General features: G+C 29.5%; 6 protein-coding genes across 8 annotated transcripts; 3 read left to right on the top strand and 3 right to left on the bottom strand.

Moving 5' to 3' along the window:
• Window positions 1–44: 44 nt before the first annotated feature.
• Window positions 45–2,127, bottom strand: LOC145749317 (tubulin gamma-1 chain). The gene is made up of 3 exons (XM_082565048.1): window positions 1,277–2,127; window positions 864–1,140; window positions 45–641 (listed from the first exon to the last, which is right to left on the bottom strand). The coding sequence occupies exons 1-3, from the start codon at window positions 2,068–2,070 to the stop codon at window positions 357–359; spliced, it is 1,356 nt and encodes a 451-aa protein (XP_082421174.1). The 5' UTR covers window positions 2,071–2,127; the 3' UTR covers window positions 45–356.
• A 53-nt stretch (window positions 2,128–2,180) lies between these two features.
• LOC145749318 (uncharacterized) lies at window positions 2,181–3,210 on the bottom strand. Its single transcript, XM_082565049.1, has one exon. The coding sequence runs from the start codon at window positions 3,014–3,016 to the stop codon at window positions 2,330–2,332; it is 687 nt and encodes a 228-aa protein (XP_082421175.1). The 5' UTR covers window positions 3,017–3,210; the 3' UTR covers window positions 2,181–2,329.
• A 423-nt stretch (window positions 3,211–3,633) lies between these two features.
• LOC145750044 (cysteine-rich protein 1-like) lies at window positions 3,634–7,525 on the top strand. 2 transcript variants are annotated; one of them, XM_082565960.1, is made up of 5 exons: window positions 3,634–3,824; window positions 5,692–5,786; window positions 6,038–6,095; window positions 6,225–6,259; window positions 7,262–7,525. In XM_082565960.1, exons 1-4 carry the CDS (start codon window positions 3,785–3,787, stop codon window positions 6,233–6,235), a joined length of 204 nt encoding a protein of 67 aa, XP_082422086.1. In that variant the 5' UTR covers window positions 3,634–3,784; the 3' UTR covers window positions 6,236–6,259; window positions 7,262–7,525. The 2 variants fall into 2 exon arrangements, with proteins under 2 accessions (XP_082422086.1, XP_082422085.1); XM_082565959.1 differs by lacking the exon at window positions 6,225–6,259 and having other exon boundaries at window positions 3,648–3,824.
• Window positions 7,526–7,824: 299 nt separating this feature from the next.
• LOC145750486 (protein unc-93 homolog A-like) lies at window positions 7,825–12,341 on the bottom strand. Its single transcript, XM_082566532.1, has 7 exons — window positions 12,021–12,341; window positions 11,418–11,635; window positions 11,052–11,122; window positions 9,427–9,787; window positions 8,988–9,149; window positions 8,414–8,651; window positions 7,825–8,338 (listed from the first exon to the last, which is right to left on the bottom strand). The coding sequence occupies exons 1-7, from the start codon at window positions 12,325–12,327 to the stop codon at window positions 8,124–8,126; spliced, it is 1,572 nt and encodes a 523-aa protein (XP_082422658.1). The 5' UTR covers window positions 12,328–12,341; the 3' UTR covers window positions 7,825–8,123.
• Window positions 12,342–13,762: 1,421 nt separating this feature from the next.
• Window positions 13,763–18,509, top strand: LOC145750311 (uncharacterized). Of its 2 annotated transcripts, none has more exons than XM_082566311.1 (11): window positions 13,763–14,147; window positions 14,212–14,242; window positions 14,319–14,432; window positions 14,776–14,901; window positions 15,122–15,247; window positions 15,567–15,692; window positions 15,803–15,928; window positions 15,998–16,120; window positions 16,503–16,628; window positions 17,043–17,272; window positions 18,022–18,509. In XM_082566311.1, the coding sequence occupies exons 1-11, from the start codon at window positions 14,034–14,036 to the stop codon at window positions 18,217–18,219; spliced, it is 1,440 nt and encodes a 479-aa protein (XP_082422437.1). In that variant the 5' UTR covers window positions 13,763–14,033; the 3' UTR covers window positions 18,220–18,509. The 2 variants fall into 2 exon arrangements, with proteins under 2 accessions (XP_082422437.1, XP_082422436.1); XM_082566310.1 differs by having other exon boundaries at window positions 14,316–14,432.
• Window positions 18,510–19,176: 667 nt separating this feature from the next.
• Window positions 19,177–22,968, top strand: LOC145750957 (sodium- and chloride-dependent betaine transporter-like). The gene is made up of 10 exons (XM_082567028.1): window positions 19,177–19,288; window positions 19,523–19,654; window positions 20,287–20,518; window positions 20,602–20,734; window positions 20,930–21,064; window positions 21,465–21,568; window positions 22,042–22,135; window positions 22,250–22,393; window positions 22,777–22,914; window positions 22,960–22,968. Exons 1-10 carry the CDS (start codon window positions 19,177–19,179, stop codon window positions 22,966–22,968), a joined length of 1,233 nt encoding a protein of 410 aa, XP_082423154.1.
• Window positions 22,969–23,515: the final 547 nt, after the last annotated feature.

The following is a 23,515-nucleotide window of genomic DNA, read 5'->3' as shown; positions in this document are numbered from 1 at the left end:
CTATCCTGACTTAAAGGGTAATTATTACAAAATTTAAATTTTTCTACAAAATTATTTTATTTGAATTTTGGCAAAAAAAGTTTAACAGTAAATAAGTAGAAAAAAACAACAGCTACATTTTGAACTATTAAACATACAAAAATGTGTACATATCATATCATAACCACGCTTTATATAGAAAATGCAACAAGACAAAAAAGAAGCAAAAGCGGCATTGTGAATTTTAACAATTCAAAGTTACCCCAACAAAAATGCTGTATTCTAACCAAAATAATGTAAACAAAAAATATATTTTCACGATGAAAATATGCTTATCAAGAACTGATATTGTCTATAATTAACAACAACCAATCCTCTTAAACATCTTTCTCTCCCCAATGTAAATACTCTGGTGTTGCAGCAGCTTCATATTCATCGGTTAACTGTTGAACAACCTCTCTCGACGCATCCATTTCATCAAGGTTCTCCTTAAACATATCCTCCTTTTTAAACTGCTCTAAGAAAGCTTCGCGTTTACGAAGTTTGTCGAATTGTCGCGATGCACGTTTAAATAACATACTGATGCTGGTGTGATTGGCTAGCATAAGGCCACTTACTCGATGGGCAGAAGGTATGTAAGGAGACTTCTTTGATAAAGCAACCTGTGGAAAATAAAAAAAGTGATAAAAACTCCAAATCAATACCACATAAAATCCAAGTTAAGTAAAAGTTGGATTATTATTACATGTATCACAAAAACAATTGATTTTTGAGGAATAATATTTTCCTTATTTAAATAAACAACTTTTGCCAATCAGTATGGATTTTCACGCATTATTTTAACAGTTGTATTGACAAGACTTCTAAAAAAACTATAATAATACCTGAATACTAGCAGGGCCCCATGGAATAAATTGTGCCAATTTTCTTTCCCTAATCCTTTGCAAACTTTTGTGTACTTGTGTTGGGTCAATTTCTCCTTGAATAATATTTAAAATTGAGATGTAGCAATGTTGATTCATTCTCTCACGACCAGTAAACACCATCATGTTTTTAGGTTGCAATAATCTTCGCATCACATCAAGAACTGTGGTTTTACGAACTGATGTTAAGGCCTGATCACTAACTAATGGTGTATATCCAGTCATAAGGAAATGCAACCTAAAAAAATATTTTTTAACATTATCATACAACATACAGTACCGAAATACAAAAATGCCTGGTCTAAAACACTTTTTTGTCAGGGTTTCTTGGTAGAAATTGTAAATATAAAAGGCTTTAAACTAAGGTAAATTACCTTGGAGTTGGTATTAGGGATGCCACTAATCCAATCAAATCATTATTCATATAACCAGGATATCTTAAAGTTGCTGTACTAGCCGACATAATTGTGGAAACCATTTTATTAATCTGCGAAAACGATGGATTTTGGATGTGAAGTCTTTCAGTTGCAATGTTGTTTAATGCAGTGTTGTCTAACACTACTGTAGCATCAGCATATAGGGTTAAACGTTTAAGTGTAAGCATTGTATTATAAGGTTGAACAACTACATCTGATACTTCATCTTGATTAGGAAAAACGCTGTAAGTTTGAATCAATTTTTTCGGGTAGCGGTCGTTTAGTTTTTCGAGCATATATGAACCCAACCCAGACCCTGTACCACCTGCTGTTGAGTGACAAAGCATAAAACCTTCCAAATTATCCGAACCGTCGGCTTCACGGTCTATTATATCAAACAATTCTTCATGAATTTTCTCTCCTGAATGATACCCTGCAGCCCAATTGTTCCCAGCACCGCCTCCATGCTCTGACAAATATATATTTTCAGGATTGTACAAGTTTGAGTACTCTGAACTTAAAATTGAGTTTATAACTCTCGGTTCTAAATCAATTAGCACCGCTCTTGGAATATAGTGATCGTCATCAGCTTGGTAAAAGAATACATCTTTTCGGTCCGTCCCATCAGTTGCAAAATCTTGTAATATTCCATCTGGTCTTATACCATGTTCTTGACATAATTGTTTCCAAAACTCAAACCCAATTTGGTTCCCACATTGTCCAATTTGTAGCGTAACTATCTCTCTTGGCATTTTGTTTAATAATTGGGTTTATTTATAACGATGTTGCTTCTATAACAAAAATAATTGGTTTAAAGTTAAGTGATATTGCTCAAAATTAAATGATTTGCCCTTATTTTTAATAACACATCTAAAAAAATTACAAGTGAGGTAATAACTAACATTTTAGAAATACAAAATTTGTCTAAAAAGCACGAATTTTAAAAACTTTAGCAGATCGGTACCATAATAATTTGTACATATATACAATTTAAAAAATAGAAGTAAGATTTTAGGTTCTTGACTTCTTTGCATATTTTTTAAAAAACGATTTTTTTTTATTGTTTAAAGTCTCTTCCTCGCTTGAAGAAGAAGAGCTTGAAGAAATTATAATTTTTCTTTTTTTAAAAGTTTTTTTCGGCTTTGGTTCAGAATCTCGTGTTATTAAATCGTCGCTGTCGAATTCACTGCTTTCAGAATCTGATAAATTTTCTACTTTTTTCTTTGTACGTTGATTTACCACTTGCTTCACAGAATATCTTGATACAACTTTTTTGTACATTATCCTAAATCGAAACGGTAAATTTTCAAGCGAGGCCTTTTCACCTAATTTGGGTTTTTGTGAATCTAAACACGAACAACCAAACGAAACATAATCTCCCGGATAAATTTGCTTTCTTATGCCTGATGCAATCCGAATTTCGTTTAAATATGTCCCATTTGTGCTTTTCAGGTCAGTCACAAACAGTTCATCTTCATTTATATAAAGTTGCGCGTGTTTACGTGACACGATATTTATTTCTGAATTGTGCCCGATTCGAAAATCCGATTCTGAACTTCGTCCTACTATAGTTTCCTCCCAATCAAAGTTTGTGATCGTAAAACATAAATATCTCGCCGCCATTTTGGTTTCAATTGATCTGCAAGCTCCGTACGGTGCTTGAACAAGATTAAAACAATGTTGATGAACTTGTGTCATATTTTGGTTAAAAACTATTTAAATTTTTGCAAAACCGTTCAATGTTGCGCTATTTTTAACAGTAAACCATAAACTTTCCACTGTTTTTTTAAATCTACAAATTAAATATACCAGAATAAAACGTATACTTCTTAAATATTCAGGTTTTAATTACCAGAAATTAATTAAAATACCGAAAATTTTAATTTTATAAATTGTTTTTGAAACCCCGCGAACAATATAAACAGTTGAATGACGTCATAGTAATGCCCTATCATGCGTGCTAGTATAACAACTTGTCCTCAATAAATATAATTTAATTTACCAACCTTATCATCCACCCTTATCAATTAATTAATAAACTTAACAGTAGTTTGGCTTGAAAATGCAAATTTAGTTTTATTTTTCAATTCTCCCATGGAGATAAACTGAACGAAAAGATTTACCAAAAATGGAAAGTAATTTATAGAATATTTTTTGATATCGAATTCTCGTTTAAAAATGCAAATTGAGAGAAAATAAAAGAAAGAATGCCAACAACGCTTGATTGGCCAACGGTTCGGGCGGGTTCTCTCACATTTGTTTACTTAAAAACTTTAGTTTTTTTATTATTTGTAGCCCCGTGTTTACGACGTTTGAAGTCACTTAGTTTAATAATCTGCAAAATCCTGCTGAGTCAGTTCTTATTTAGATATTTAAAGCAAATTTAAAAGTAGTTTTAATTAATTACTGTACGCGATATTATTTCAAACAGATTTAAAATAAGATTTTTGTGAAAAAAACTGAAAAATGCCGAAGTGTCCTGCATGTAATAAAGAAGTCTATTTTGGTAAGTATTTAAAACAATTTTAAGCTTATTTTAAACCAAGTTTTAACTGTTTATTTGTATATTGGATATGTAAAAAAAACAATTTATTAGTTAAGTAATATTTCGATCTAAAAATAAGGAAATTACGTTTTATATTTAAACATCCTGGGTTCTTAATATTAAATTACCGGTTGTGTTAAACCCGCTTTGCAAATTATATAGTGACGTCACAAAACAAAAGGAAATGACGTAATTAGTTGAAATTGTAATACCTTAAACTAATTAATTAACCGACGAATTAGTTAAAATTATACAGTTTTTTATGCAAAACTTTATTGTTTATATATTTTAAATAAACAAAATTATAAAAATTCAAAAAAAAAATTAATTAAAATTAATTCAAATCGAGTTTTTAACGTTTCTAAAGAATTCGATATTGTGTGTTTTTGCACGGGCGTGGTTGTGACGTAATAGACGGACAAACGAAATCCCTTTTGACAAACACAAAAGCGAAATTTACATCAGTAATCGTGTCGCCAACAACCTTGTTTAAAATGTCAACAGTTCATTTGAAATGACGTTTTCGCTTAGTTAATTGTAAACCAAAACACCCAAAACCCAGCAAGAAACCTTGTGTCTATATAACATATAGGTGTTGTATTTTAAAAGGACCTAATATAAACGCCCATATTTGTATATGAATAATTCATAGTTTGTCGAAAGGCAACTGCTGCTTATGATATTGCACTAAAATACACACAACGTATATTGTTACAAGTAATTCAGTATTATAAAACCATAAATGATGTTACTAATAGTAAATATATGACTTAAATAACAGGATGTCCTTTAGCATAAGCAGAAACCGTATTTTAATGAACGTTTAAACTGCAATGTACAAATGTTATTCAATGCCAATTTTATATCTTGCAAAATTGCCCTAAAATACCGCGTTTAAAATATTATTTAAGCTTAGAATGCTGGTAATATGCGGCCCGTGAAATTGGAGAGTATTAATCTTTTAAAAAATGTGAAAAATGTAGAGAAAAAATAAGTTGCCTTCGCTTATATGGTATTTTCTATTTTTAGAGGTTAAGTCATTAAGATAATAAATATTTATTTATTAATATTTTAAACACTTAAATACTTTGTTTATTAGACAATGGAAATTACCAAAAAACAATTACTTAAACAAAACAAAGACGCTATTGTTAAAACAATTAACTAAAACAATTACAATTTACAACGCTGTTAACATAACAACAACAGTTATTACTAACATGTGACTTGTAAATAATAAATAAGTTTTTATTAGTTCCTAAATTTGTTAAAATTTTAATTGGTAACCTCGTGAAAAATACGTTGTAAAATATAAAACGCTTCAGGCTATCTTTAACATTTTCTAAATCCTAATAAATACATATTTCCCTATGTGTTTAGTCTAGACCTTATTTGTATATTTTTCAGGCGTATAATCCAATATAAATATTATATAATCTAATAAAATTGGCACCTTGAATTGTATTGATTTTTGTTATTCTCAATGGCGATCTAAATAAACATTTAAACTTCATATTATGAATATTATTATGATGGTAGATTATGTATATATGTTCAATTTGTAACCTTATTATTTTTGATGAACAAGTCGTTAGCCCACCCTATGGTTGGGATTTTAATTGTCGTAACTCTTAACTAATATTTGCCTGTGATAATTTACCAAAGCTTTCACAAATGGCAGTTTTATCTATTTTGTAGCACAAAAATTTGACGTATATATCGCCTTCTAAGATTTATTTGATATTTTTTGTGTATCATATTCAATTAATTCCTAATATTTTATTTAAAAACCGCTTTTTTTTATTTTAATAAAAATGTAAATTTTTAGCTGAAAAAGTCTCCTCTCTCGGAAAGGATTGGCATCGTCCTTGTCTTCGCTGCGTGAAATGTAAAAAGACTTTGACGAGTGGAGGTCACGCTGAGGTAACTTAATGACGTCATTCTTATTTGTGACGTCATATTTTTATTTTAAAATTTCAATTTTTGTCACTTCTTAACTGTGACGTTGATATTGCCGCTATTGGTTTTGTGACACCAAATCGTGTGACGTCATCATTTATGACTTTACGTTTTGTGACGTCATATTTTTTGACGTCAGTACCTTGTTAAACTGTTTGTTATGTATCCAAAATAAACAAAATTTATAAAGGTCTAAAAATGCTTATTTTTTTCAGCATGAGGGAAAGCCTTATTGTCACAACCCATGTTACGCTGCTGAGTTCGGACCTGGAGGTAAGTCAGAACATAATTAAAATTAAAATTTAAAGTCATCAGCTTTTTTAATTGCCTACTAACATATATAAAGCTTAGTTTTACCGCTTTGCCATTTAAAATATTTTAAATTAACAACTTAACTTAAAGGTTACCGCTAACAAAACCCATTAAATCACGTGCAGGTATATTATAGAGGTTAATAGTAGTTTTTAGAGAACTTTAAAGCATTTTAAGATACGGTTTCGTAGTTTTTTAGTGTTTTAAGTGTATTTAAACCTATACACTATGACATTAAATGAATTGGAATGTTAGAAAATACCTATTTGCATAATCTTTGACTTTCAAATTAATTCTTGAACGCATTTTAATAAAAACTGTCGTTAAATTTATATTAAAATTTTTGGTTTTATATTAGCTCTTTACTATACTTTTAAAATATAAGTTTTGGTACTTACGATATTTTTTATCACTTTAAAAGAGTGCCTTTACGTTAGTTCTATTTTTTATATCATTGTAAACTTATAATAAAAAATTTATAAGGAAAAAAATTGCTAACGAAAATTTAGCTATACAAAAATTTAAATTTGGCTTTCATTTTTGGATAAATTTTTATTAACTTTTTGTTTTAAATACCATTAGCAATATAATTGAATTAGACTATTATATAAACCAAAATTCTTTACTATTTTTGCACTGAAAGCTTTTAAAAGTCTTTACACAAAGTCTGTTTTATTGTTAACCATTCAGTCGTATAAATCGACGTTCAGTGACGTCATAGACCGATATAAATAAGTATATTACTTCATTTAAAATTAATGAAAACTTTAAATAATTAGTTTTAATCTTGTGTTTAAAGGTTTCTAATTAGAGCATGTCACTTTCGCTTTAAAAATTTAAAAATAAATATTAGCTTCCTTTTTAAATCATCTTTTAACTAGTTTTTTACTTAGTATTAGCGAATGTTTTGGCTTAGTTAACGTCAATGCTATTCTTAAGTATTTTTAAATTAAATTACCCTTACACAATTGTTCAATATTTTATTGAATTTACACTAAATATGTTGATATTAAGATAAATTTAAAATATTAAACAATTGTTACCCTATGTTTAGACTGAAAAATCTGTCTTTCCACATAAAGGATAAATAACAAAAATTGCTTAATTTAAAATTATTTATTTTTTAGGTTTTGGTCGGGGTGGTACTGAAAGTTATCAATATAAATAAACAACAAAACATATTGTCCTCAATGTAGCTTTGCATGTAAAATTTGAACTGTATATAAACAAAACTTTGTGTCATTTTAGTACACCAACGTAGCAGTAAAAATTGATGTACTTATAAACAACTTAATACTTGAATGCAGTACATTTTAAGTGGTATCACATTACACACATTTTGAACTTGTATTTCAAATTTTAGCTGCTTCATAAAAATAAAAGTATATTCAAAATAAGTATTTGTATTTTAATGATATTTTAACATATTTTAAACGAGGATAACTAGTTTATTTGTTAATTTTAAACTCCCAGCTGATGTTTAAATAGATTTTTAGTGGTTCTTGATTTAGGCTTTTTTTGTTTAAGGCAAAAGCGCCTCGACGCCGATTTAAAAAGAAACGTTTTTGCCTTGCTTAACGTTTGTATTAGTTTGTAGACGCTTTTTAAATTCAGACTTTAGTAAAGCATTTTATTGAAAGGGTTTAAGGTAAGAAAGTTTTAAAATAGACCAACTCAGTGTAGAAAATAAATAAACAACGTAAACTATCATACATCCCTTTATAACGTAAGTAAGCAATTTAATAATATTTTTAATTTTGTTTTATTATTGTTAAAGTTTTTGTTATTAATACCGAATTTAAATGTAAATAAAAAAATTAAAAATTGAAATATGTTAAAGATAGATGTTTATAAAGAAATTTTAGAAAGAATAAAATATAAGAAAAATACATGTACCACTAAATAGTAATAAACAACTAAAATAAATTGCTTAAAACTGTCAAAAAAAAGAAAATATTATTCTCTAAAAGTTAAAAATACAAATTGGAATTAAGATTTGTTATTTTTGCCCTTACGGAAATTATGTTCTGCTATAAAAAATAATGAATAACTAATAAACGAACTACACATTAAAATATATAATTTTTGATTGACGCATAAAAATCTTCCTGAAATATAAGTTAAAGTTGAACCGCTACATGTCAGCATTGCGCAGGTACTAAACCCGAGTTCAGACTTTACGGGAAAATATTCGAAATAGGTAGCTAAAAATATAAATTTAAATTTAATTTTAGACAATAAAACTTAGAATTACAAAATAAATATTAAAGTAAGTTTACCTGCAAGGTTAGATTGCCTGAATCCGTCTGAAATAGCCCATAAGGCAGCTAACGTAAAAGGAACAACCCATTTATTATCATTATTAGGATTCCAAAATAATGAAAATGTGAGAATAAATATTTCGAGAATAAATATCAAAATACCGAAAACTCTTCGCCCAAATTTCGGTGAAAAACGCTCAAAAAATGTGCAGGAAATAATATCAAAAAACCCCAGAAACGTCATTACAAGACCGACCTAAAATAAGAAAAATATTTAGTTTGTATCACTTGTAGTTTACGGCCCTCGAACGAAGTTTTTAACTGTACGGTCATCGCTAAATTTTACATTTATTTTAATAGTCCTTTTAAACATATATTTTAATACCTTAATTTTATATATACCCCAGACATATAACCTTAACTCTATATTCAGTGTATATATATATATATAAAATGATATGTTTTCTTCTTTTATAAATCGTTTAAAATATTGTTTTCTTAACTTTAAAAGTCCTACACTTTTAGGAGACTATAAACTATAAATGATTTTATTTTTTAATATGATTATAGCCTATAGATATTATCAACTTACATATTCAACCGTATGTAGGCAGGCGATGTAGGATCTTGTAAAATCTCCAAACATAAAAGCTGTGATCAAGCCGTAATGAAAATTCATTGGAACGATTAAAAGTTGTTGTTTTGTTAAAATATGTTTCCATAATTCAACCAAACTTTGAAGAAATCCATTGATCTAAAAAATAAATTTTAAAGTACATTAATCAACATTTTAACATGCTAATTAAAACACTACGTGTGGTTCAGGGTTCGATTCCCACATGGCGCCTTTTAATAAGGCGCAACAAAGCCCAAAAATACAAATATTAAATTAATAATCAAGCAATGGCTTTAACAGATTAAAAGGTTACAAAACTTTAATGAATTAAACAAGGTTTGCATCATATCAAAGCTATAATACAGCCTTTGAACATTGTGAATTAGTTAACAGTAGTTTAAGGATTTCAACTTACTTTACTTGTTTCTTTAACTACAGTTTTCGATTCCTTTTCATCATTTAAAATCTTTAGTTCTGACACATTTTCATTTGTATCAACATTCAAAAGTTTCATCGAGTTTTGACGGCTAATATTTCGCGGGTCTTTTATAAGGAAAAAGTGAATAAAAAATCCAACTAACTGTAGTAAAGTATAAAACCCAAATAACAATAATTTCAACGTAAAACTTTCAATCTCGTATTTGTTAATATCGTCTTTATTTAAGTCTTCAGTAAAAGGACATTGGTTGGAGGCACAATATCGGTATTCGTTCGTCGTTGTCGTATTAGATTCATAATTTAATGTTGCGTTGGTTGTTGTATTTGTTATCTCGTTTCTGTTGTTAAAATGCAAACAAATTAGATTTGAAACGTTAGTAGGCATTTTTTTTAGCTAGATTTCAGCTGAGAGTTTAAATTAAACTAGTTATTCCATTTTTGGATAACATGAACTTTACGGTTCTCGAAAACACTTAGAACTGTAAAGTACGAGAGAGAATTAGCAAGGACTGTAAAGTACGAGAGAGAATTAGCGAGGACTGTAAAGTATGAGAGAGAATTAGCGAGGACCGTAAAGTACGAGAGAGAATTAGCAAGGACTGTAAAGTACAAGAGAGAATTAGCAAGGACCGGTAAATACAAAAGAGAATTAGCGAGGACCGTAAAGTTCAAGAGAGAATTAGCAAGCACCGTAAAATACGAGAGAGAATTAGCAAGAACTGTAAAGTACGAGAAAGAATTAGTAAGGACTGTAAAGTACGAGAGAGAATTAGCAAAGACCATAAAGTACAAGAGAGAATTAGCAAGGACCGGTAAATACAAAAGAGAATTAGCGAGGACCGTAAAGTTCAAGAGAGAATTAGCAAGGACCGTAAAATACGAGAGAGAATTAGCAAGGACTGTAAAGTACGAGAGAGAATTAGCAAGGACTGTAAAGTACGAGAGAGAATTAGCAAAGACCATAAAGTACAAGAGAGAATTAGCAAGGACCGTAAAATACGAGAGAGAATTAGCAAGGACTGTAAAGTACGAGAGAGAATTAGCAAGGACTGTAAAGTACGAGAGAGAATTAGCAAGGACTGTAAAGTACGAGAGAGAATTAGCAAGGACTGTAAAGTACGAGAGAGAATTAGCAAGGACTGTAAAGTACAATAGAGAATTAGCAAGGACCGGTAAATACAAAAGAGAATTAGCGAGGACCGTAAAGTTAAAGAGAGAATTAGCAAGGACCGTAAAATACGAGAGAGAATTAGCAAGGAACGTAAAATTCAAGAGAGAATTGTCAAGGACCGTAAAGTATAAGAGATAAATGGCTGGGGCTGTAAAGTACTAAAACGAATTAGGTAAGACCTACAAGAGTTTTTCTGAGAACTGTTTAGTTCAAGTAATCCGCATTATTTTTATTCTAGTGAAGTCATATTTCCTTCCGATTTAAAATGTTTGTTGTTTTTATTCTAGCAAATTCAATATGTTGCATAATATTTATATACCATTTATATTTAAAGCATTTTAAATACTTTTATATTAAGTCTCTAATTTTAATCAACAATTTTAAAAAGTTTATAAAAAAATTAATTAGTTTTTTGTTAATTTAAAACTCACGATAATTGTTGATTGTCGCCAATTGTTTTTCCTAAATGTATTGTAAGGTATGTGCCCAGATTTCCTATCACCTTAACATAAAAAGTATTTGTTTAATGTTATCCGTTAGCCCACCCTACAGTTGGCATTTTAATTGTCGTAGTATAGTTACAACAACCCTCAACTAATATTTGCTTGTAATAATTTACCCGCGCACCACAAACGTTAGTTTTATTCACTTCGCAGGAACTTCAATTGATTGAATGTGGGTTAAATATAAAATAATCATACAAATATTGTCTACTAAGCTCTATTATATATAAATGTAATGTTATAGGACGTTATTTAAATTAAAATAAATATATTGATTACTAATAATGAACTCACCAAATAAATCGACATCACAGCGAAGAATTTCCCAGTAAATCTTCTTGCATAAGCGCCAGCGTTTTTAATTTTGACATTATTTTTAGTTTGTTCATTCTCAATAGTTTTAACCCGATGATATTGGTTGCCAAAATGAGGTAAAAACACGTAAATTGACGTAAAAGTCAAGGTCTGGGCAACACCTATACATATTGCTGCTGGCAATAGAGTGTAAGGCTCTGTAAGAAATAAAATAAACATGTTATTATATACTTTTTCAAGGTTGACTTTACAGCCAAATTTAAAAAAAAATTTTCATACAAAAATCATACATTTTCTTGTTTTTTTTGTACTTGGCATGCGTTAGTACCGACTTCTTGAAGTACGATACGACAGAGATAGTAAAAATTAAATTATAGCATTAGTAAATCCATACCTTAAGGTTAATTTATCTAATTCAATTTTATGTTGTGATAACGCATACATATAATTGTTATTAATAAATAACGAACATACCATTGTTAAATTTAATTGTTTAACATACAACAATTAAACCATTGTTTATAAACAACAATAGCCCATTATCAACAAACCAATGTCAATTTTCTAAGTAAAATAACTTACTCGGATATATATTGGCCAATGTGTAAATAATATAAAGTACATCGGATAATAAAATTCCTCGTTTCGGGCCAAGGTATCGCAATAAGTAGGAATTAAATGTTAATCCTGCTAAGGCTGATGTGGCATAAGCTACAGCTAAGCTTGTAGTGCCTAATTCTCGGTCAATGTTAATTGAGGATTGTAAGCAAACGACTCCAATGAATGCTGAGAATACTAGAACTGCTGCAGTGCCAAGATAGTAACATTGTAAATTTATTGAACGTTTTGCTAGTTTGTAATTAACATTGCCTTCTACTAAATTGTCCATACTTGTAACCTGCAAAATTTATGTATATAGTATAACGTTTGAATATATTAATATTACATAATGTTCATTATAAAACGTACTATATTAAACCTTAGTTTTGTAATCTTATATCGACCTATTGGGCTTCTATCTAAACAGCTGTTTAAAACCAAAGCAATTTACACTTCTATACTATTTACAATACACGTACATTTCAATACAGCGTTACTTTATATAACTGATATTCTAAGAGTATGTAATTCAATTCGGCCTGCTTTCGTTGTTTAAAATCATTCAAGCGCCCTTAGGCTCTGTAATGGCATTTATTTGCTTTATAATAAGCACAATAAACACTGCGAATTTGTAGGATATGTTTTACTTATACTTCAATATGCAAACCTAAATATTTATTTACCTAAAACAAGTTATTATATTTAAACTTTATGTTTATATTGTCTTTAAAATGTTATTACTCATTTTAGATACAAAGTCTAACACTGTTGTTTATTGTAAAGCGATTATATTTCTATTTTTAGCTGTACGTAATTGCCACTATAAACTCTCAGTTGTAAAGTCAAACAGCTTGTTAAACTTAATAATTAACAAAAGTTCTGTTGTAGAGATCAGAGGTCGTATTGCAAACTATAACTTCCGCCAAACTAAGTTATTAATTATGCGTTAGGTCCTACCAATTCAGGTTTGCAATACAAGAAAAAACATGTCGTAAAATCGCTAATCAAAAATTGATACGTAAATTGCTTTGAAAATTGCTATAACAACGTATATGCTTTACCTTATAATATAAATCTACATGTAGTAAATTGGCCAAGCCCAAAAAGAAATGTTAAGTAGAAAATTGCCATGTAAACAGATATGCTTAAGCTTATAATACAATTTTATGCTTTATTAGCAATTTTAATCTTTGTCAAAACTCAACTTTTGCTTAGCCATTTTTTCCTTTTTTTTGTAATATTTAATAACATCTTCTTAAACCAAAAAAGTTAATGAAAAATTGAACATATTATTTTTGTTTCAACAGTTTTTGAGACATTTTAAGGTGAGCTAGGGCAATATATGTTACCCTACGTTTATGTTAGTTGGCCTCTTACGTAAAAATTTAAAATACCAAAATTACTGAATCGTTAAAACGCGTGACCGGATTTTCTTTTTACCAAAGCCAAACAACAACCAAAATATATTAAACTTAAAATACATAGCGATTATATTACATAGCCTTACTGTGTATTGCTTATGCATATATTTTAGCCATCCAATTGTACAATGTAAATACTTGTAATTTATCGTTTTTTACTACAAAATTCGTAAGTTAAAATTGTTCCTACAAATTCATTCATAAAACTTTCCTATGACTCATTAAGTTATGACGTCATAACCCCCTCGTCAAATTCACTTAAAAACAATTTAGTCCAGTTATACAGTTCAAATAAGGTTAAGTCTTTGTTTAATGTTGTTTAAATTTTATAAAGTATTATTACTAGTTAAAGTAAAACGTTAAAAGAGTATTTATTATTAAGCTTATTTAGAGTGTCAGCCGTCTGTATTTTTTAACGTAGTTACTATCTGTATACAGGCTATTTAAAACACATTTTGCTTTACACTTAGCATTATTAACACTACTTAATAATATTTGGAACTTTAAATACTGTTAGTTAAAGTTTTATTACAGATATAACCTTAATTGATATTTATCGGTTAGATCACTAAAAATGTCAAAAGTAACGCATTTAAAAACGAGACGAATACAAATTGTTCTTACTATTTGTTTATTTATTATTATTATCTTACTTGGAATTGTTATTTATTTGGCAACCCGTTCACAGGTAAGTTTAAATATAAATAACAATTTTATTTTATTTTTTAAATTGTTTGGTTTTTGATTGACAGGTTACAACGCCTACACCAAATACAACGGCAGGTAAACTTAATTTATAAAATTCTATTATTTTAATTAGGAATAATTTACTTATATTTAAATTTGTTATTTTTAGAAGATTTTTGTTCGTCTTTAAGTTGCCATAATACTTTAGCAAATTGTTTTAACGACAGTGGAAATTTTAGTTGCATTTGTAATGAAGGTTATACTGGAAATGGTGTAAATTGTAAAGGTAATAAATCTATTTCTAATAAATTTTCTCACTTTATATTTTAATATTTTTCTTGAAAATGTGTATTTTTTATTTGTTTATTTTTTGTTTTTTTTGCGCATTAATAAAGATAACTAAAAAAATATATACAATAAATATTACATTACTGCGACGGGAGAAAAATACATAGTTAATTTTTGTGATTTAAAACATGCCATTAATATTAATGTTTACGTAAAGATTTAAAGTATGTTATGGCATGGTCACCAAACCCCCCAAAAAGGTATATATATATTATAAGAAGTGTATGCCTTATGTTTATATAAAATTTTATAATAGACTTACAACATATATATTTTTTTAGATGTGGATGAATGTTTAGTATCAACTGACAACTGTCATGCTAGTTTATCAACTTGTACAAATACAATTGGTTCGTTTATTTGCCAATGTAATGCTGGATATACTGGAGATGGGGTTAATTGTGAAGGTAAGTTTCTAAACTTTTAAAAACTTTTATGTATCGTTCAAAATAAAATAAATTTAATCAAAAATTGTATTAAAATTAATGGACACTATTTAGTTTTTTTGACTATTTTTGTTTAGATATTCTTAGACAGTTTTTTTAACAATAAACCAATTAATTAAATTAATTTAATAGTGTCGTTAAGCTATAAAAAATAATTAAAAACACATTTTCTGTTGTTTAGATATAAATGAATGTTTAACCACTGATAACGTTTGCCATAGAACATTAGCAACTTGTACAAACATAAATGGACTTTATATTTGTAATTGTAATAATGGATATAGTGGAAATGGTATAATTTGCCAAGGTAAAACTGTTAAATATTAAAGTTTGGTGTCATATAATAGCAATATAAGGTACTGTTAGATAATAAATATAAATGGCTTGTTTAATGTAATAAAAATGATTTTGTCAAGTTCACTTTTACACCATTATGCATCAATAAATATACCTAAAAATTAACTAAATAAGGTGCTTTCAGCATATATATATATTTTTCAATAATATTTTATTGCTATTGTTCCTATATTTTTATTACAACAATTATTTTTGGTTTAATTTTTATAAAATTATATTGTGCTAGTTAAAATAATTCTTTCTATTAAAAATTTTTTTTTTTTATGTAGACATTAACGAATGCGAATTGTCTACTGATAGTTGCCATGATTTATATGGTACCTGTACCAACACAAATGGTTCATTTAATTGCCGGTGTATAGATGGTTTTATAGGAAATGGTGTAACCTGTACTGGTACTAAAATAAGTTTCTAAATTATTCATTTATTTATTTTCAACTTTAACATTTTTTAATTTTTTGTTTTTACTGATTTCAATATTTTTTTATCGTTTTGTTTTTTTCAGATATAGATGAATGTTTAATATCAACAAACAACTGTCATTATAGTTTATCAACTTGTACAAATACAATTGGTTCGTTTACTTGCCAATGTAATGCTGGGTATACTGGAGATGGTGTTAACTGCGAAGGTGAATAACCTAAATTAAATTCACATTTTTTTTTCACTTTTAATAATTTTAAATTAATTTAATTTTTAGATATAAATGAATGTGGAATAATGACAAACAACTGCCATTTTAACGCTACATGTAATAACACTGTTGGTTCATTCACTTGTCACTGTTTAAATGGTTATTCTGGCGATGGAGTAGATTGTCAAGGTAAATTCCAATATACCAATCAGTTAAAGTTTTTACCCAACATATTTTGAATACAAACGTTCTTATTTATATCTGGTGATGGCAAGCTTATTTTAAATAGTATAGAGCTTTCTACTTGCATCGATTTATATAGATTTTGATCTTTACTGCTCTTATGCTGTAGCACCCTTGAGAAAGACGCTATAAACAGTATAAACTTCTGTTAAACCACCAATTGATCAGCAATTTAATTTTCGGGCAATTATAATTTATAATATCTCAAACTGCCAAAGGTAACTCGAGACTGGGTCGGAGTAACTGATGATACTTTATGTTTAGGCCGTGAAGTCGACCTTTTCACATCGAGGATAAATTAATGTAAAAAAAATCAAATGTTTTACAGATATTGATGAATGTGCTGATGCAACTGATAATTGCAACACTTCATTAGCTACATGCACCAACACAGATGGTTCATTTTCATGTCGTTGTTTGCCTGGACTCGCAGGAAACGGAGTTAACTGCACAGGTATGAAATGCTTTGTTTTTGTAAATTAAAATTAAAACCTTAAACTGGCATATAAGATTTTTTTTTGAATATATCTTTATACTCGATGTGGGAAAGTCGAATGCGCTACTTAAACATAAAGTAACACCAGTTGCTCCAACCCAGTCTCGAGTTGCCTTTGACAATTTTGAATATATAATATGATTGGCTAATAATTAAACTGCTGATTAAGTGCTGGCTCTGCAGGAGTTTATACCGGTTATAGCGCCTTACCCAAGGGCGCTACAGCATGAGAGCAGTGGGGATTGAACCCACGAGTGTGTGGTGTAGCTAGTGTTCTTACCACTATACCACGCTGCCGGTTAATTTAAAATTTATGGGTTGGTAAAACCATCAAATAAGGTTTATCAATGTTGTTTTATTACTTATATTTAGATCCATGTGCTGACGGAATGGGCCTTCAATTTAATAATTCCTGTTTCCAAGTATCTTTTGAACGACGACATTACTATGGAATTAGTACAGTCGACCAATTAGATCAACTTTGTCGCAATAATAACGGAAGACTTGCCGAGATAACCAATCAAGATATGTACGATCGGTTGTATGACTATCTAGCTGTGCCTAATGATACTAACATATTTACATTGGGCAATAGATATGAGGTATTGAAAAAGAGCATTTGGTTTAATCTAGGTTTGAAATCTAATTATTTTTAACAAAGTGTTTGTTAACTTTGTTATGGGAATATTTAAAATTTTATTTATAGTTAAAAGTAGATATTTTTTAAAGTGTTTTTATTAATTTTGTAAAAAACATTTTTATTTTATTGCAATCTTTTTTAAAACTTTATTGAATGCAAGCAATGGGGTTCAAACTAGAGACCTAATTAACACTTAAAACTTGTTTTATCTGCTTGTAAATATATTGTACTTATATTTAAAGTCATTTACTCTACTTGGGCTGATAAATTAAAATACAATTTGCCTAATTTTAGGCTAAGTTAAACTAACTGATAATATTTTTTTAAATTTAAATATTGATGTTTTTTTTCAAATTGTCCATGATTTATAAAACTGTGGTTTAATAGTTTCTTTTATAATTTTTTTTTGTATATATCTTTATCCTCGATGTGGAAAAGTCGAATGTGTGACCTAAACTTAGAGTAACATCAGTTACTTCGACCCAGTCTGCTAGTAGCAGTTTGAGATATTATAGATTATAATTGCCCAACAATTATACTGCTAATTAAGTGTTGACTCAGCACAAGTTTATACCGTTTATAGCGCCTTACCCAAGGACGTTACAGCATTAAATCAGTTGGGATTAAACCCACGACCTCGTGTGTGGTGTAGCAAGTGTTCTTACCACTACATCACGCTGCCGGTTTACATAACCTAATAATATTTTTCAGAGAGGTCAACTTCGCACGTCAGACGGTCAAGTGGTCCCGATTTCTTTATCCTCATTTGTCCCCCGGACTCCTAACTTAAGTCCCAGATATACCCGGATAGCAATCTTGGTTCGACCATCTCGTGGTTTTGGTGGCATCGATTTTGGTCTTTTTAACACACAAACATATCTGGTTCAAACACCAATTTGTGAATATTGATTTAGGTTGCAATATGGTATTTAATGATAATAACTATAGTGTTGGAATTCGAGAATAAAAAAGATAAAGGGTGGATTTCTTTTTGACGTTCTTTTAAATATTTCTTTAAATATCATACAAAAATAAATTACCAAAGGTGTCTAAAAGATTTCATTGGTTTTGTTTCATTACTTTCTTTTCCATTAGTTTCTGTTTTGTTAGTTTTCTTTCCATTTGTTCCTTTTTTTATGTGTTTTTTTTTCGTCAGTTCTAGCGACCCGTATTCTTCAATAAATTTTTATCTTGTTTAATCACAATATTTGTTTTATAACCAATATATTATGCACCAACAAGTGGTGTAGTGGTAAGAACACTTGTTACACTCTTATGCTGTAATGTCCATAAGGGTTTATAAACGGGATGAACTTTGTGCTGAGCCAGCACTTAATTAGCAGCCTTAAAACTGCCACAGGCTACTAAGGCTTGGTTGGGGTAACAGTTGTTACTCTATGTTTACGTCGACTTTCCCACATCGATGATAAGGATATATACGTAAAAAAATGATTAGAACATTATATTCACCCAACAAAGCGGAAATGTTCATATTTACAAATTAGTTGATCATTCATTCTTCCTGTTATAAACAATAAATTATTATGCACAAATAACAGCATCCTGCAAAAGTTTGTTATTACTATTTCAAGTTTGCGTTTTGAAAAGAGTTTCCATAAGATTAGTTTATAGGTTACACACTATATATAAATGATTTTTTAGGCTTTAATATTTATAGACTTCTGGTAATTTTTGAGTGGCATTATGTCAGTTAACATTAATCACATTTAAATTAACACAATTTAGTGAAATGTTTGTATTTTTAAAAGGGCGTTTGATCAAAAACTATAACAATTTAAAGGCTTTTTAAAGCATAACATTCTGTTTAGGATTTACCCTATTAAGTTAATAATATAGTGAATAAAAATGCGACCAAAATGGAAGAACAATTTGGACTTCTTGTTTGTTACAATGGGTTGTGCGATCGGATTGGGCAATTTATGGAGATTTCCATATTTATGTTACAAGCATGGTGGAGGTAGGAGTTTAAGTTTGTTCATTTGCATGTTGCTGTAGACTTTGTTTAAATAAAATCTTTAATATGTCGATTTTTATATAAATTAAAAACATTGCGATTTAAAAATATTTTTAAATGGTATTTAAATACAGTGTTAATAAATAATTTCTTTTTTTAATTAGTCATAATATTAATTATTTAACCTGCCTTAAAATCACATTTAAAGCTTTTTACCCCAATATTTTTAACTATCAGGCATTTTTCTTATTCCATATTTCCTGACTTTATTCATCGTTGGATTGCCAGCATTAATTTTACAAACCTCACTTGGTCAATTGAAGAGTTCTTCAATTATAAATGTTTGGACGATAGTACCTGTCATGAAAGGTAAACAAAAAAGCATTTTTGTACGGTGTAGTATATTCAAAATTAATTTATCCTTAATGTGGAAATTACGTTGTCTAAAGAAGGAAATATTTAAATAAGTTAAACCCCATATACAGGCAGTATTATATTTGTCATAATATAGTTGCGACTTCTAACTTATATTTGCCCACAATAATTTACCCGCGCACTATAAACAACTGTTCAACTTATTTTGTAAGCTTAAAAATTGGACAGTTGCAATAAATAAGATGGCATTAAAGTGGCGGGGATTAAACCCATGACCCCATGTAGTAAATTAAAGTAACAGAAACACCATGCAAAATGGTTTACAATTTTTAATAAAATAATGAAAAATTGCTCGCTTTGCATATAATACATGTAACGGTATAGTTGACTGTTTATGTTATAATTAATTGTTAACAACTATAATGTTGTATAAATACAATTATATGATAAATGATCACTTTACATGTGCTTTATATTATTGATAACTACGCACAATAATCAATTTTTATGCCATTTTATTTGAAATATATTTTCAAAACCCAATACAATTTATTTAATTTTTTTATGTTTTATTATTAATCTTAATTTATTCTAATCGCCTTCTAACGTTGATTTGTGCTTGTTAGGTCTTGGATACGCTTGCTTTACTGTAGGGTTGTTGGGATATATAGTTTACGGAACTGTTATAGCTTGGTCCTTGCGGTATTTTGTTGCTAGTTTTTCAGCGTTTTTTCCTTGGAATACCTGCCAAAACGCCTGGAACACAAAACTATGTCAAGACAACCTTTACAATATTTCAACAAACTTTACTGGAAATGCAACAAGAGGAAATACATCGTCTTCCGTTGAATTTTGGGAGTACGTTATATAAAAAGTTTTAATTTTTTTGGAACATTTTTTTTACCAGATTTACTCTTTCTTTTTATTTTTATTTTTAATAGGAAATCGGTTCTTTCAATGACAAATGGAATTCATGATTTAGGATATTTAAAAACAGACATGGTGGTTTGTATAATTGCCACTTGGGCTATCGCATATCTTTGTGTCTGCAAAAGTATTAACGTAACTAGCAAGGTAAGATAACTTGAACAAAATCTTAAACTATAAAGTAGACAAACTTTGAGTTTAAAACTACTGCAACAATTTTTAAAAAAGCTGTTTTGAAATTATACAGGTAATATTTGATTATTTAATTCGGTTTTTAAGTAAAAAATTCGACCAAGCAAAGAAGAAATAAAACAATTTTCCTGATTTAATAATTATTTACAGATCGCTTATGTGACAGCAACCCTGCCGTTTGTAATGTTAATTGCAATCTGTGTTAACAGCTTAACTATGGACGGAGCAGTTACGGGAATTACTTACTTTGTTCAACCCAATATTACAAAGCTACTGGAACCTCAGGTAATGTAATGTCATTTATTGTAATGTCATTTACCATATCACGTGATGTTTAACTGTCTCTGTAATGTCATTTACCATATCACGTGATGTTTAACTGTCTCTGTAATGTCATTTACCATATCACGTGATGTTTAACTGTCTCTGTAATGTCATTTACCATATCACGTGATGTTTAACTGTCTCTGTAATGTCATTTACCATATCACGTGATGTTTAACTGTCTCTGTAATGTCATTTACCATATCACGTGATGTTTAACTGTCTCTGTAATGTCATTTACCATATCACGTGATGTTTAACTGTCTCTGTAATGTCATTTATCATATCACGTGATGTTTAACTGTCTCTGTAATGTCATTTACCATATCACGTGATGTTTAACTGTTTTATTCTAATACAGGTTTGGAATGATGCGCTGCAACAAAACATATATTCCCTAAGTTTGCCAAGTGGTTTGATGGTCACCTTAGCAAGTTACAACACATACCACCATAACTTTTATAAGTAAATATATGCCTTTTTGTTTGTATATCTTTATCCTCGATGTGGAGAGGTTAAATGTGCAACCTAAACATAGAGTAACAACTATTACTGACCCTGTCTCGAGTTGCCTTTGACAGTTTTGAATATAGAATATGATCGCCCGAGAATTAAACTGCTGATTAAGTACTTACTTAGCAGGAGTTCATACTGTTTATAGCGCCTTACTCGAGAGCGCTACAGCATGAGAGCAGTGGGGATTAAACCTACGACCTCATGTTGTGTAGCAAGTGTTTTTACTATTACCCCGATGCTGATCGAAACGTAAAAGGGATTAATAATGTCACAAGCCCTTTAAATGCAAATGCTTGGTGAAACAAATATGTCATAAGACCAACAGCCACTTCACTTAAGAATGTAGCCTAACCTTTTTTATATTAACTAGTTAATTTTGCATTTGAAAATATATTTAACCAATATGTTATTCGTATTTACAGAGATGCAATTGCTCTTTGTGCAGCAAATAGTTTAACGAGCATTTTATCTGGATTCGCGGTCTTTTCAACACTTGGATATATGGCTAAACAACAAGTACATTTCTAACTAATATTATACCATTATATTTGTTTAATGCTAAAACATTCGTCTTCTATTTATTTTTTATCGATGTCGAAGGGTCGATAATATTTTAAAACATTTATTTAGAACGTTACAATAGACGTTGTAGCTGAATCAGGGCCGGGTTTAGCTTTTATAGTTTATCCCCAAGCACTTTCAATATTGCCAGGAAGTAAATTTTGGGCGGTGATGTTTTTTCTTATGTTGTTTCTGCTTGGATTAGATTCGTTAGTAGGTCTAAAACTTAACTTTTATTAAATATTTTAAACCTAAGTTTTATTTTTATTAAAAACATTTTATCTGGTTAAATATTTATGCAGGCATTAACAGCCTCAACATCGAGTAACATTAGTTACCCCGACACAGTCTCGAGTTACTTTTTGGCAGTTTTAGATATTATTGATTATATTATAACTTCCGGCTAATTATAAGCTGCTAATTAAGTATTGGCTTAACAAGAGTCTATACTGTTTATAGCGCTTAAATGCGCTACAGCATGGGAGCAGTGGGCATTAAACCCAGGACTTTATGTAGTTAAGACAAGTATTTTGATCGTTACACCATGCTGCCAGTTATATTGTAATATTAACTATTCAGTTTAATTTTTTTTTTAGTTTGCCTTTATAGAAAATTGTGTAGCAGCAATACAAGAAATATTACCCTTCACTCTAAAGATCCCTTATTCTAGATCTGTTCTTGGCTTTGTGACGTCACTATGTTGTGCGCTGTTAGGATTCGTTACCGCAACCCAGGTAAAACTAAATTTAAATTTAATTAAAAAAATATATTTTTTACAGTTTGGTTAATTTTTTTAGGGAGGGATTTATGTTATTACTTTATTGGACAACTTCGCATCCACTGGATGGGGTGTTTTACTTTTTTTGTTGTTGCAATCTATAACCATATCTTGGATGTATGGGTTGGATCGATATTACGACCATATGTGTGATATGTTGACCTTTAAACCTCGTTTTCCGTGGTTCAAATATTGCTGGAAGTATATTTCTCCACTGTTGTGTATTGTGAGTATATTTCAAATACACCAGGCTAAATTTCTCTTTTTTGTTGTATATATCTTTATCCTCGATGTGGGAAAGTCGAATGCGCGACCTAAACATAGATTAACATCAGTTACTCCGACCCAGTCTCGAGTTGCCTGTGGCAGTTTGGGATATTATAGATTATAATTGCCCGGTAATTATACTGCTGATTAAGTGCTGGCTCAGCAGGAGTTCATAACGTTTACAGAACCTTCTTTAAGAGCGCTAAAGCATAAGAGCAGTAGGGATTTAACCCAATACCTCATGTGTGATGTATCAAGTGTTCTTACCACTACACCACGCTGCCGGTTAA

This window comes from Corella eumyota, chromosome 4 (genome assembly GCF_963082875.1).
Source record: "Corella eumyota chromosome 4, kaCorEumy4.1, whole genome shotgun sequence".
In the NCBI taxonomy this organism is placed as follows: domain Eukaryota; kingdom Metazoa; phylum Chordata; class Ascidiacea; order Phlebobranchia; family Corellidae; genus Corella; species Corella eumyota.
Note: the sequence above shows the minus strand (reverse complement) of the source record. Positions and strands in the feature narration are given on the sequence as shown.